This window comes from Miscanthus floridulus, chromosome 4 (assembly GCF_019320115.1).
Source record: "Miscanthus floridulus cultivar M001 chromosome 4, ASM1932011v1, whole genome shotgun sequence".
Lineage (NCBI taxonomy): Eukaryota > Viridiplantae > Streptophyta > Magnoliopsida > Poales > Poaceae > Miscanthus > Miscanthus floridulus.
The window spans coordinates 5,788,380-5,802,698 of record NC_089583.1 but is presented as its reverse complement, the minus strand read 5'-3'; the positions used below and the strand labels follow the sequence as shown (position 1 = coordinate 5,802,698).

Below are 14,319 nucleotides of genomic sequence, written 5' to 3'. Positions count from 1 at the left end.
GAATCCTTTAAAAGCATTTTCCAGAAATCTTTTTCTTTTAAAACGAAAATCCAGCCGTTGAAAACGCTGGGTGCACCCAGTGCAGTGCACCCAGGTTCACGCCGAGGTGCTGACAGCGGGCCCCCGCGGGTCAGCCGGCCCCAACTACCAGCCACCCGCTGCAGGGGAGGCGGTGCTGACCGGCGTGAGCTCGCCATCGACGAGGTGGCCGGCGACGAGGTCACCACCCATGTGACCACCGTGCCAAGGCAAACCTACCGGTGGATCTATCGGGGCTAGTGGAGCTCGGGAGCAAGCTCATCGGCATCCATGGCGGTGTGGTGGCCCGGCTCACCGTTGGCTGGCCATCTCCGGCCGAGAGGTGGCGCGGGAAGTGGCTTGAGAGCTATCCCGTGTTCGTGCGGTGCTTGTGCGCATAAAAAGGAGGCGAGAAGGAGGACGGAGGGGCGAGGTCCACGGAGCAGTGAACTCGTCCTAGCTCCGGCGAGCGATTACCGATGACTCATCCTTACCACGGTGAGAAGGTGCTAGCATGGGATGCACGAGGTGGAGGAGGAGCTCAGGGCGAGATGGAGTGGTCGATGGCGAGCTTCAGTGGCCTGAACGAGCCAACTCCGGCTGAGGGAGCTGCGTGTGCGGTGGCTAGACGGCCGCTGCACTGCTGCTACTGAGCGAGAGGCTAGGGGGACAAGGCAGCAAGTGAGAGGAGCATGGGTGGAGCGCAGGTCTAGTCTGCTCTTGAGCCGAGCTGCTGGTCGGAGCACCACCCTTCGCCAGCCAGGTGTACGGACGCCGCGTGGCGGCCGGGCAGGCGGGGAAGGCGAGGCGCAGGCGCGATCACGCGCATGGGAGCGACACGGCAGTGGGCCTAGGGCCAGCGAAGCGACACTGGGCCAGACGCGGGGCAGTGGCAGCGGCGCGGGAGTGGGAGCGCGAGCGCGGAGGGCGGGCGCTGCGGGCCGAATCTACGAGCGGGCCTAGAAGGGAGGCGGCGGCCTATTAAGTGAAAATGTGATCTTTCCTTTTTATTTTCTTCCCCAAATTCATTCAAATGAATTTTTAAACCTTTTCAAAGTAATTTCAAAAGTTGGACCCAAAATAAAAGTTGTTCAAAAAATGTACTCTACAACTTTGCCAAAAGGAGTAAGGTCAAAACCCAATTAGATTTTGAACTATAGATTTAAAGTTAATTTAAATCAAAACCCTATTCTAGAAGATTATTTTTACAAGCAAAACTTGAGAAAACTTTTAGTATACATTTTGCTCCAAATTACATTATAATTACTTCTAAGTTGTCTAAGTGATCAATCAAGGTTCACACATGGCAAAAGAAATATAGCATCCAATCTATCAAAATAAAACTATGCAACACATATGTTTCAATCCTATATTTCATGTCATGCTTATGAATGCATGATGGTGATTATGCTCTTAATTTGCAAAATGTTAATGCATGCTTAACACCGAGGTGTTACAGCTTCTCTTTCAGTAGCGGAATTATCTTTCAGCCTGCAGGTTTATTTTTGGAGCTCAATGAGGACATGTGTTCAGAGTTAAACTGCAGTGGTTCGTTCAGCTTTCTGGTTCAGAACTACTGTTATTTTTTCTTTGTTTAGTTGGCTTGGTCCCTGCAGCAGTTCATGTAGCTGTTATGGTCACCAGAATAAAAATATCAATAATTTTCCATTCTCTAATACATGAGTACATGTCTGGGAAGCAACCATAGAGAAATAATCAACAAACAGAGGCAGCATAGGTCCATACACAAATATGCTTATCCCAGGCTGATTGAATTGTACTCTAAATTATAAAAGTGGGAATGACTTATGTCTGTTATCTTCTTTGGTTGTAGGATGAGTGGAATATATAGTATCACATATATAAGTAGAAAAATTCACAATGATGGATGTGCATAATGAATATATTTTGCTAATTGCCTTATACTAAAATTAGAATGCATTCGTACTTTTCTTGTTTTGAATAATATATCTATGCTCCTTTATCCCTTTTACTGAACCAAAGACCAAAGGTAATTATATATGTACTGCCAGTTGAATTTAGGCTGTTTAGGCCATGTTGTTCTCTCCAAGCTGTTGTTCGGTGCAAACCAGCAGCTGCAGCTTGAGCTGCTCTTGATTTCTTGGTTGTGCCGGGTCTCTGACTCTATTGCAGTAGCAAACGGCAGCAGATGTTCTCGTTTTTTCTGTCGACAGCTTTGCAGCTTCCTCTCTAGTGCGTGGCTGACTGTTGCTCCGAATTTGTTTCTGTGCAGCAGGTCAGCCCATCGGCAGTGAGCACAAAATTGTTCCAGCTGGCAGCCTTGATATTCATATCAACAATAGAAGCTATTCTTTAATAACAACAGCTGTAGCTGTCTGCTTTCTCGACCGTGATCAGCTTTGCAACTACAGAGTTTGGCTCTATTCTTAAATTTGCAAAACTGCAGCACGTTACTTCTAGCAACTCGGTTATCTTATTTGGAATGCAACAGTGAAGGTAATTGTCACTTGCAAGCAATTTTCATGCTGCTATCAGTTTAGTTTAAAACCTTTAACTTGGCTTAGTTGTTTGCCTACCTTGGTTCCGAGTTATTTTGCAACACAGTTTAGGCATTAAGTAAACTGCTGGTTTTTTAATAATTTGGATGTGCAGCTTGTGTCCTGTATCGTTTCTGAAACTAGAGCATAGTGGGAACAATATTATTTTTTTCTCCAATTCAGTTCTATGATGTAACAACAGTTTGTCTGTTTTGTCTAAACTGCAGTAGGCAGCAACACGTCAAGGTCAAGCACCAGCTCAGGCAGAGGTAGGAGCCAGCCGGACTATTGTTCTCTGAAGTTTGAACTCTGAACCAAGCATGGCTAATGGTCAGTAGCAGTAATCATTATTCAGAGTTCAAAGTGAACTCTAAACCAAGCATGGCTAAGTCACGTGTAGTGTTTAAATATTTGTAGCTATTTCTTTTTAGATGGTAAAATAGTACAGATAGTGGTAAAATAGACTTGACATAATTTTCATTTTCGTTTGATCTGTGATGTATGACCAATGTTCCTAATTAAACATATTTGTGATAGATGAAGGTTTGCAAGAAGGCATCTGGACCTCTCAAGGGCACTGCAGGTATATGTCTCTAAAATTTACATTCAAACTGTGTACAAATCTAGTGACAGCTGTAGCAGAGTAGTACAATGATTCCAAAGTCCATCCAGTGACCAATAATGTGAGCAACACATGCAGTTCAACAACTAGAGTTTTGTTTATCTGAATAAGAGCAGAGCTTCTCTATCCTTTTTCTCTTAGCTGAAATTACTACTAGGCACAAACCAGATATATAAGCACAAACATTTACAAAATGCTGAAATATGACCTACATTTTTCAGAAAAATAGATTAGACTAGCTAAATGAGCATTACCTTGTTGAATGTTTCTTCTATTTAAATGCATAAAAAGGACAAAATAGTTAGTTTAGGTCATTATCACTCACCATGACTAAAAGGTAAAATTTGTAACCAAGTATACATTTTTTAAAAGTTCTAGGACTAATCTGTATTTTTAGCAAGTCATGATTTAAAATAATAATATCTCTTATAACATTCATTACCTCATGTTCTAAGATTTTCTTACAATATTTTATTTAGATCACAAGCTCTTAATACTGATGAGGGACATCATAAAGCCCCAGGGGATGCTCCAAACTTCTAGTGAACCACTGTCTTTAGGAGTCAAGACCCTGTTTGAATGGGAAGTAGTAAGCCAATAACAGTGAAGGTAAGCTCAATTGACTTCTTAGATATCTCAAATTTCTTATGCTAAACTACTGTCTTTAGTGTTGGACCTCCAAACAATGTCCTTTTTCTGCATATGTGCATTAGTAACTAAGATATAAGTTGATTTGTAGTAGCTGCTGCAGCTATCAGTCCGCTATGTGTTTAATTTCAGTATGTAATCTGAGTTTGCAGCATGTGTCAAAACGGTTATTTGATTTTGAGAAAAATAATATATTGCAGTCTGAAAGTCCAATGCTCTAAGGGGACTATGTGGAAGATGCAATCACTACATTGAGTAGTGGCACACTTTTTGGTACACCGTACACAAAAGTTGCAACATGTGTCAAAACTGTTTATTTTGATTTTGAGAAAAATACAACTTTGAGTAGTGGCACACTTTCTGGTACACCACACACAGAGGAGCAGAGTGTTCCATCTCTATCGCACTTGGCTTCCACATTTATTCTTCTATGTATAGTTGCTGCTTTCTACTTGTGTTGCTTGCTCGGCCTTGAACTCAAAATAATGGCGGAACTTCTATTCTAGCATGATAGTATCCTAAGTTTGTCGTCTTTGCGCATGGAAGCATGAGTTTTTTTATATGGTCGCATATATGCAAAGCCATGCCATTTTTTATAAAAAAAATGCAAAATTCGGCTAGGCGGCGACTACGCGCGCCTAGTTGCTGGGCGAAGCCCGTCGCCGCGACTAGCGGCATAGTCGCGCATCGCGGCGCTAGGCGGCGCGGAGGCGCGCTAGGCGGGCGCGGACGAGGCGCGTAGGCGCGCGAGATGAGCAGGAGAGCGGGAGGGAGAGAGCAGGCGCACGGGAGATTCCACACCCGTCGGGAGAGCGGGAGGGGAACAAGAAGCCGCAGCTCGCCCGCGCCGACGGGAGAAGTTGCCGACCGACGCCGTCAAGCTGTGCGGCCGCCTGTGTGGGCCGCGGCAAGGAGCGGCCGCCTGCGGGCCACGGTCGTCTTTCCCCAATCAGCGCTGGCCTGCAGCATCCCACCTCCTCTGTTCCTCTTCCACCATCGAGAGAGAGAGAGAGAGAGAGAGAGAGAGGTGGGCGGAGGCAGAGGTAACGGGAGGGAAGAGACAGAGAGATGGGCGGAGGCGGAAGTCAAAGAGAGTTGCGGTGGGCGGAGCAGTGTAGGGTGAGGGGCACATGGGCTGCTTGGTGCACGTGGGCTGGGCCAGGCCACTTCTTACTCCTCCTTTCTTTTTCTTTTTTCCTTTCCTTTTTCTTTATTATTATTTATATACTGCTCTGAGTTTGCTAAAAAAATCCATATACTGCTCTGAGCTGTTGTTTTAAAATAATATATAGTAGTTATACTGGCCCTCTTTTTATACTTACTGTGACTCATATATAGTAGTTATATACATAATATATATATATATATAATTTATGGCTATATTGCCAAAACGCCTAGGAGCGTCTAGGACTGAGTACTCCCGACTAGGCGCTAGGCAATGGGTCAGCGCCTAGATTCCGCCTAGCGCCTAGCTGAACTTTGAGAAAATGAAGAGGTGTTGTGGCCAAGTGGCAATGCAAATGTTAGTTGTCAGTTGCTGATCTTATTTCTAATTGCTCTCTGTTATGAAATTTTGTAGTGTGAACAAATATAATCTGAAATTTGCTCGCTGCGAAGACTTATGGATAAGACATGGATTATTAAAGATGTGCACTCATGTAACTCTTTTGGTGCTTCACTTTGCTGGATGATGTACACAAGCATAAGACAAATTGGATGTAACATGTATTGACCTCTATCTATGTAATATATGTGTTTGTGTACCTTTATGTGACATGTGGACACTATATTAAGCTTGAATCTAGGAATGATATGTGATATGTGCTACATGTTTTCTCATTGTATTTTTTTTATATTTATATTGTGTTGAACCATCTGTCGCTATAAATACATGGGCTATTGGATGATCCGTCGGTATATGCTTGGTAACAAAGCATCTATCGCTAAAAACTAGCAATGGATTATCTGTCGCGCTATAAATATTCAGGCAGCAAACTGTTTGTCGCTAAAAGTATTATCTAACGCTAAAGATTTTTAGTGACAGAACTTACACCGTCTACAGAAGTTTGTCGCTATAACTTTTTAACGTCAGATTGTCTGTCGCTGTAGCCGCTTTTAGCGTCGGACCATCTATCGCTAATCTTGGTGTTGTGGTGTAGTGTGAGCAGTGATGGACAGTCCTCAATCACACGCCATCACCATGCGTACACCCACTCTCTCTCTCTCTCTTTATATATATATATATATATATATATATATATATATATAGAGCTAGCTCTACTGCTGCCGACAACAGTTGCCATCAGCAGATCAACTCTGCCCAGAAGAGAAAAAAGAGGAAGAGTAACAGTAACAAGGAAGCCGGTGGCTGTTGTTGCAGAAAGATTTGGTCGATCTTGAGTAATATATATATATATATATATATATATATATATATATATATATATATATATATATATATATATATATATATATATATATATTTATATTTGTGGTGCTCTGACACGACGGCCCGTCTAACTACTGCTCCATATCTGTGCGAGGCTGCCTGGCTCTCGATGGATATGCATGCCTTGCCTGCCCGTCCCAGCAGGGCAGGCAAGGCAACGGCAGCCACTTGCCTGCCCCGGCCCGGCCGTAGCTTTCCTACTGTCCCGGCACGCAGCACGTACTATGAACGGCGACGCATCAGCGAATGGTCATGCGCAGCGCAGCATCTCGGCGTCATCATCCTTTTACAGCATGTTTCAACCGTCAGTTGTTGGGGAGCACACTGGGCTTTCAACAGTGCGACCGAGCGTGGATCCTAGTAGCTTTTTAGTTACAGTTTGCATTGCAGTCCTCGTCATGGAACGCCAGCATTTTGCTTTCTGCCTGTCAGGCAAGGCAAGACAGCGTGTGCATCTGCATCTGCATCTGCATCTGCATTCGATGAGTATGCTGCCTGTGGATCCAGGTCCAGGGAGTTGGAACGTGCCTGTCCATTGTAGGCACTGCACTGCACTAGCTCCTGTGTTACTGTCACCCAAGTACCACAGGTACTATTGTTGGTGAACTCAACAGAGCTGAACTGAAGCAGTAGCAAACAGTAACCGGGGCAGCAGTGGCCACCCGATCTTTCCTTTCCTCACAAAGCAAACAGCTCACTCCAACAAACAGCTCGATCGCAGCCAACATTCATGCATGCCATGAGAGGGATATATTATACACCTGAACATGAATGGATGGATCCATGATTTCTGGTTAGGTTAGGTCCGTGGCCACTGCGAGTCTGCGACAGCGGAATGATTCTCCAGGCAATACGCTGCAATAACGCCAGTGATTGCCGGACAGCATTTCGTCTCATTGATTCGTTCGTGGAACGGCCACTGCTCCCGTGGAATCTTGTACATGGTCGCCATGATCGGGACACTGTTCAATCTCGTTGCAGAGGTACTGCCAGTGCCATGAATATGCATGCATGTTTCCTCTGATCCTCCTCTCCCTCGTCAGACCCTACTGCCTTTGAAAATCTATTTGCCCCATGCTCCCTTGCCCAAAATGATAAACCACTTTTAACCATATTTATTTGTTTTCTATATCTTTGACTGACTGATCTTTTTTGGTTTTTGTTTAGGCTAATTTCTTGGCTAGAGTTTCTCATCCACACGCTATCAGCATTCAGCAGGCAAGACATTTTTCACAAGGCTGATGAAGAAAGACGCCCAATTCACTTTTACTTCAATTCAGTGTAGTAGCCAACTGCAGCAGCAGTACAGTACAGCCAGCACAAGAATAGCATTGCAGACACAATGCAGACATGCAGTACCACATTCAGATCCACGAAAGAAACGCCAGCACGACATGCATGAACGTTGTCAACTTTGTGTGGATCTTCAGAGCTTCAAATAAAGTGAATGCAGAACGGAGATGTTAAGTAATCTACAGTTCATTCATTGTAAAACCATCGATATGTAGGAGTATGTATCTGCTGAAGGACAAGACATCTTTTTTGATTCAGACAGGCCACGCCTTTAAAATGCATGTTCCGCCAATCTGAACCATACAATCATACCAACAGGCGACTGAATGCCGAATTAATCACCAGGGTACTTGCACGGACAATCAAGTTCGAAATACACCTAGATTACAAGCCGTCAAGCGGAAATTAACAACATTACAGAACTACAAGCCATAGACACTAGAGCGACCGACCTTGGCAATCAGCGGAAAACAGTAACAAAAATTCCATAACAATGTCCTTACATTGCAACGCATCCTTCCTGGTACAAAGAAACATTTCGACGGTCCAATGGTTGGACAGTCCAGTCCATGGCAGTTCATGAACCAAGGCGGTACATGCCATCAGCCATGAACGGGCCGTCCATGTACAGCGCAGCAGCGTTCTGCGGGTGGAAGCCTTCCATCATCACGAAAGGCATGTCCTCTGACGGCTTCCAATGCCGTTTCCTCTGGTTGATGAACCAGTTGTTGATCTGCTTCTGGTCCAGGCCTGTTGACTCTGCAAGCGCAATCTTCTCCGTCTCCTGCTCGAACAACATTAGTTCAGTAACAATGTTATATATGCAGGTTCAGTTTATGATTCTTCCTCACTATTTTTCCATAATTCTGAAGTAGTGTTAATGTTGCACAGAAATCAGTTATCCTTTTGTCATTGTACAGAATACAGACAGACAATGGTATTGTGTTTACACATACGAGCAAGCATTAATAAGGTATGGGAGATATCTTACTGAAGGGTAAGGCCACTTGTAGTGCAGCTCCCACCAGTGGAGCAGTTTCTGCCTGGCCTCCTTTGGGAGCTTCCCTTTCTTCTTTTTCTTGGAAAACTCTTGCCTGAGGCTGCTCAAGTAGCCACTGTACTTCTTTAGGAGCTGGTACTTGAGCTCCTTATCCTCCGCTCGTGGGTCAATCTCCGGTGGATCATTCTCACGGCCGCTTGGATCCATGTCATCTTCAGAAGAGCCAACCCCTTCTGATTTACCATCTGCAGACAAAAATAGTTTTTGGTAAGGTCACATGTTTTCAGTCCAGAGGTTTATTCAGTCAAAATTTCAAAGTATTTCAGTCTCGGCCATGCTGGACTGCTACCAATCAAGTGAGCACATCAGAGAGCCCATAACTGTATGTAAAGAATTATATCCATTCTGGAATGCTCGGGTAGGTCGAACAGTGGAATTTTAGAACAGCAATAGTGTGGCTACAGTCTCAATTAGTAGAATATATTGCCAATGGAAGTGACAGGATAAGGATTTTTAATATAGGATTGAAACAATAAAATAAACAAGACCAGATGAAATCAAGAATGTGAAGACCACAAATTTGTGGCCTGTCATTACATGAACCTGCCCAGTCATTACATGATACACCTATGAAATAATGCAATGTCGCTACTCACCACTACTTTGTAGAGAAAACTGATAACAGAATCGTCAGAAATCAATGGGAGCAAATTAAAATAGCAAGAAATAGTAAAAACTTTTCAACTGTAATAAACATTCTATACATACATTTTGCATCAAACATATTCTATTTTAGGTCAAACAATAATCATAGAAAAACTAAATAGATGTAAAGCAGTTTTTCTTGGTTATAAACAGAAAGGTTCCAAGTAATAATGTATCTGAAGAAGGGGAATACATGGAAAACAGAAATGGAAATATAAAGAAAATCAGACAATTGTTCACTAACATCACCAGAATAAGTGAATTATTGCTTGTATTAATCCTTTTTTTCTCAAACACTGCTTGCATTAATCCTTATCTGCGACGAATGTAATTCAATAAATAAACTTTTAAGGTGGGGAATACAAGTATCCCAGTCGCGGTGTAAGTGAATAATGATGTTGAAAATAAACAATGATATATATGACCATAACTTTAGTTCAAATGATGAGTAGAAAAAGTAGTGGATCCTTTAATAAGGTTATAGTGACAGGATTTGTTGGCCACGCGATGATGGAATCATAACAAAATATCATATTATACATGGTACACAACAAGGAAAGTTCATGCATCCTTTTTCCATGTATTGTTAACAAACAGGAAAGATACTTTACAGAAAGGGATATCTTGTGGTCTTTCAACAGGCATGAACTATAAAAATTGTACGCAGTGTATGTTTAGTAGAATAGCTGTGGTTCTTGCACATATTTTTCCCATGGATACTATTTAATTTTTTGTATATCTGAAGTCTCTTTTTTTCATATGCATCACAATAATTATAAAACCTGAGCTAGCATTGACATTTTATACATCGTGTCAAGATAGCAGGGAAACAAGGGCAAAGCTTATACACCAACCAATTTGGTTTGCATAAACTATAAGCTTTTAATTCAAAATTGAGATCATAATAAGATACAAAACATGGCTTGTATTCTGATAAAATGGCAGTGAAACTTTGCCAGAAACCTCCAAATGAGGCAGATATATATACTATGTGCATGTACCACCAACCAATTACACCTAAAATCCTAAGCCATGTGGGAAAGGTGGGCAGTGCACTTATACTTCAACACATATGTACGCATTTATCAACGTTCTTAAGCTAGTTTCATACATTAATCCATACCAAAAAGTAAAACCAGAGCCCAAATGGTCACTCGCTAATTTTATACCTTGCGTGCAGGATGACCAATACTCGCTACATCCTAAAAAGTAAGGGATCAAATTTTGTTCAAAGTCAGACTATCCTAATTTCCAAAAATATAGAGATGACCATTAATATTTATCACATCAAAGAGGTAAATTATGCTTTTGCCGCCTTTCGAAAAATAGAGGTAAATTATGAAACTATATTTTTATAGTGTATCCAATTATGCTGATTTGATCAAACTTATGATACTGACTTAGGACAAACTTCGATCCTGTATATTTCAAGAGGGAGGGAGTAGCGAATAAAAAACAAGCAATTAATTAACATAATAGCTAATACACTTTCTTGCTAAATGAGTAGAAATGATCAATCCTGCTAACAATACTTCTATATAAAAAAGGAATGCATAAAAACAACCCTCCATGTGGGCATGTGGGAATGGAATTTTTGGGACAGGAATGGTTACTTTCCAACTTTTGGATAAAAAATGAAACATCTGTAGCGTCAAAAAAATGCATTATCAGATGCACAAGATAAGATCTACTATTTATTCGAATGGTTAAAGCAGAAATGGTGGAAATGCTGAAACTTTACGGAAGAACCAGGATATTCCTATTTCAGCATCTAATATTAAGTACATGAATTTGTATTGAAGATACACTTGGCACTTTTGGAAAAGTGGACATCCAAGCTTTTGTAAACTTTGAGAATAATTGCTGGCTTCATATTAGAATATCTGACTAGTAACTCACATGAAAATGATCTTGATTTTTTTATTGTTTTTGCTGTTGAAAAACCAGAGCAAAATTAAACCATAACTTAGGAAAACTTTATAAAAATGTTATTGTAACAAGTTGTACTGTATTTGGGAACAGAGAGTTAATAGTTCACAGGCCTTAATATATACTTAGAACTATACATGGCAAATTTGAACCTAGTCACAAAACAAGCTCTAGCAGTGGATGATTTCCTGTATCTGTTATTTGATCAAATGCAGTAATCTTAAATTGACCTCCTTATCTGACACTACAACGATAAACAAAAAACCAACACAAATCCAATTAGATCCTACCATTTCACAGTACAAAAACAGGTGTAACTAAACTAAATCATCCTATGCTGAGGCTGGGAGCATAGCAGTTTTCTGAGTCTGTTTTTTTTTTTTTTTGAAACTAAGTCTGGTGACTTCTGTTGCGGGAAACATCTGAACATGTACTACAACCCACACAAGAGCCTATGCTCCTGTACACAGCTTGGCACAGCCAGTGTGGTAGAACAGTTCCACAGATCTCCCCCTGGACCTCTGTGTAGCATGCACCTTAAACACAAATCTGCAAATGCACTGTAGTACCTGAGCTGCACGTCCAGCTGCAAAACAGGCGGCCGGCAGCACCCCCCGGAAGACACGAACGGCGACCATCTCTCTCGCACACACACAAACACAGCCGCACAGGTTGGGCTGCTGCCGCCGCTACTGCTACTGGAACCCAACACGATTGCAGTAGGAGTACTACTACGTGCTACAGGCCAGAGCAGAACTGCTGTCTGCCAGCAAAGTTGCTACAGTTGAGACAGGTGAAGAAGAAGCCATGGCGCCATTTCCCAATGCATCTCTGATCTGTCTCTAATCTAGGAGTAGAGCTGCAAGAAAAGAAGAGATGTGTGGGACGGGAGAGATGGGATGCTGCTAGCTACAGTACGTCTACGAGTAGACGCAGCTATACCTACGACTACACACACAAGGCAAAGAAAAAAAAAAGATACTAGTACACGAAGCTGCATCGATCTAGGCGTAGGAGACTCCAGTGCAGAGATGAAACAAAACAGCCGGATTCTCCTGCTTCGGAACCCTAAATTAATTAATTAACATCACAAGCAAGCTTGCTGTCACTTGTCAATTGTCATGTGTAGCAGACCAGCAGTTGAATTGAAAAAAAAAGCCAAGGTGGCGACGTGGCGTATGTCGGCGAGCTCATCTCATCTTAAAGCTGGCCAAGCTTGTGCTGGATCAACTAGTATCCATCAGGTATTAAAAATAATTAGAGGATAATGCCTGTCACCGGAGCCTGATTAAACAATGGCGAGGAACGAGAGGAGGCGGCCCGGCCATGCGACACGGCGCCTCACTGTGCCCTCGATGCCAACCAAAAGCTAAGCTGGATACTTAGTGACTAATCCCGTCGCTAATGCTTTTGTGAATAGACTATTAGCTCGTGCTGTGCTGGAGCTTATCTGATTGATGGTTAATTGAATTTTTAATTAGGAGGAGATGATTAAAGTAATGGAGAGGGAAGGGCGAGGAGGGCGGCCAGGTCTGGTTAGCTCACAATGGCAATGATCCAGAGCAACCACCCCCACTATCCAGAAGCAACCATACCCAATGCGGCAAGCCTCTTTCAACTCCAGTATATATAAAAACACCCGTACCACCGCCATGTAGGAGCAGCAAGAGAGAAGGGAGGGAGCGAGCAAGCAGCAAGAAGATAAAGCAAAGCAAAACGATGCTGCGGCTGCTGCTCCGCCTCCGATCCGATGATGTGGCGATCTTTATCTTACCGGTGAGCGAGAGGCGCGCGGAGGAGGAGCCGCCGCCGGAGATGGAGTCGAGCTGCGCCTCCACCCGCTTGAGGAACTCCATGGCCTCGTCGATGGGCCGGGTCAGCTCCTCCCGGTACTTGACCAGCATGTTGCAGTAAGCCTCCTGCGGGAGAGCATGTGATGTGATTGGCAGAGAGATGAGAATGAATAAGGTTAGAGTCGCTGCAAATCGATGCACAAGCAGGCTGCTGTGTGGTGGATTGATGAACCGGGGATGGGATGGGACCGAGACCGACCATGAACTGGTCCAGCTCTGGGTCGCGCGGCTCGTGGCGGCCCGGTGGGCGCGCGTCCAGCTTCGCCGCCATGGCCGTCAGCCTCTCCAGCACGTCCGGCGGCGCGCCCACCTGCAACCACACAGCGCGTGCGTCATTTCATAGCCACCATGTCATGTTGTGAGGGTGAGCGTGAGGACGCGACAGGCGTGGATAGATATAGATAGATTACGCATCAAATTAAGCAAATCTCGCTTGACGAATCAAGAAATAATAAAAAGATGCGATTTTTCCGGCGGCCGGTGATGCCAGCCAGGGTGGTAGCTCAAGCTCAGTACTTTCTGGCAGTCGAGGTAGGCGGCGAGGAGCGCCGAGTACTGCGGGTGCGCCACGATCTTGGCCTTGATGGCCTCGGCCTCCGCCGCCGACATCTCGGCGCCGGCGTGCTTGTTGGCGTACGGCGACTGCTGCTGCTGCGACGACGCAGGGCCGCCCGCGGCGGCGTGGTGGTGCAGGAGCGCGAGCGGCGCGCCGTAGTACGCGGGGGACGCCGCCGCCGCCGTCGACAGCGGCAACTGCAGGAAGGAGGACGACGACACCGCCGCCGCCGCCGCCGCCTTGGAGTTGGAGCCCCCGCTGCTGCTCCCACCAGCTCCGGTCCCGAGATTCCCGAAGCTCTGATCCATGGACGAAAAGGAAGGAACGGCAGGCGGGATGGATGGAACCCTAGCGAGCGAGGGAGCGAACGGAGGTCGCCGATCAGGAAGGAAGGAGGCGTCCGGTCCCTGTAGCTTCTCTCCCGGCCCTCTCTCACCACTAATGGCGGCGGCCGTGGAGCGTACTCTCGCTCACAGTTTGGGGAGGAGGACGAGGAGGAGGAGAGAGAGGGGGGAGGGGAGGTGCGGCTAGATATTAATGGGAAGGAGAGGGAAAGGGGGAGGGGGAAGGCCGGAAGGGAAAGGTGTGCGCGACGGACTGCCCTGTGTGGAATGTGGATGGCTTGCTGGTGGCGACCCCTTTTCTCGCGTCAAATCTCACTGGAGACGAGGGCCTCCCCTCCGTCCTCCCAGCTGCTCAGGCTCAGGCTCAGCAGCAGCAGACGTAT

At 44.6% G+C, this 14,319-nt stretch overlaps 1 protein-coding gene and 1 long non-coding RNA gene across 2 annotated transcripts; one reads left to right on the top strand and one right to left on the bottom strand.

Moving 5' to 3' along the window:
• The first annotated feature begins 1,974 nt into the window (after positions 1-1,974).
• LOC136549350 (uncharacterized) lies at positions 1,975-5,512 on the top strand. Its single transcript, XR_010781882.1, has 4 exons — positions 1,975-2,496; positions 2,765-2,867; positions 3,075-3,120; positions 5,387-5,512. It is a non-coding gene; the product is annotated as an uncharacterized lncRNA (long non-coding RNA).
• Positions 5,513-7,851: 2,339 nt separating this feature from the next.
• On the bottom strand, positions 7,852-14,152 carry LOC136549348 (homeobox protein rough sheath 1-like). The gene is made up of 5 exons (XM_066540596.1): positions 13,553-14,152; positions 13,236-13,346; positions 12,958-13,102; positions 8,541-8,794; positions 7,852-8,333 (listed from the first exon to the last, which is right to left on the bottom strand). Exons 1-5 carry the CDS (start codon positions 13,898-13,900, stop codon positions 8,127-8,129), a joined length of 1,065 nt encoding a protein of 354 aa, XP_066396693.1. The 5' UTR covers positions 13,901-14,152; the 3' UTR covers positions 7,852-8,126.
• Between the last annotated feature and the right edge of the window lie 167 nt (positions 14,153-14,319).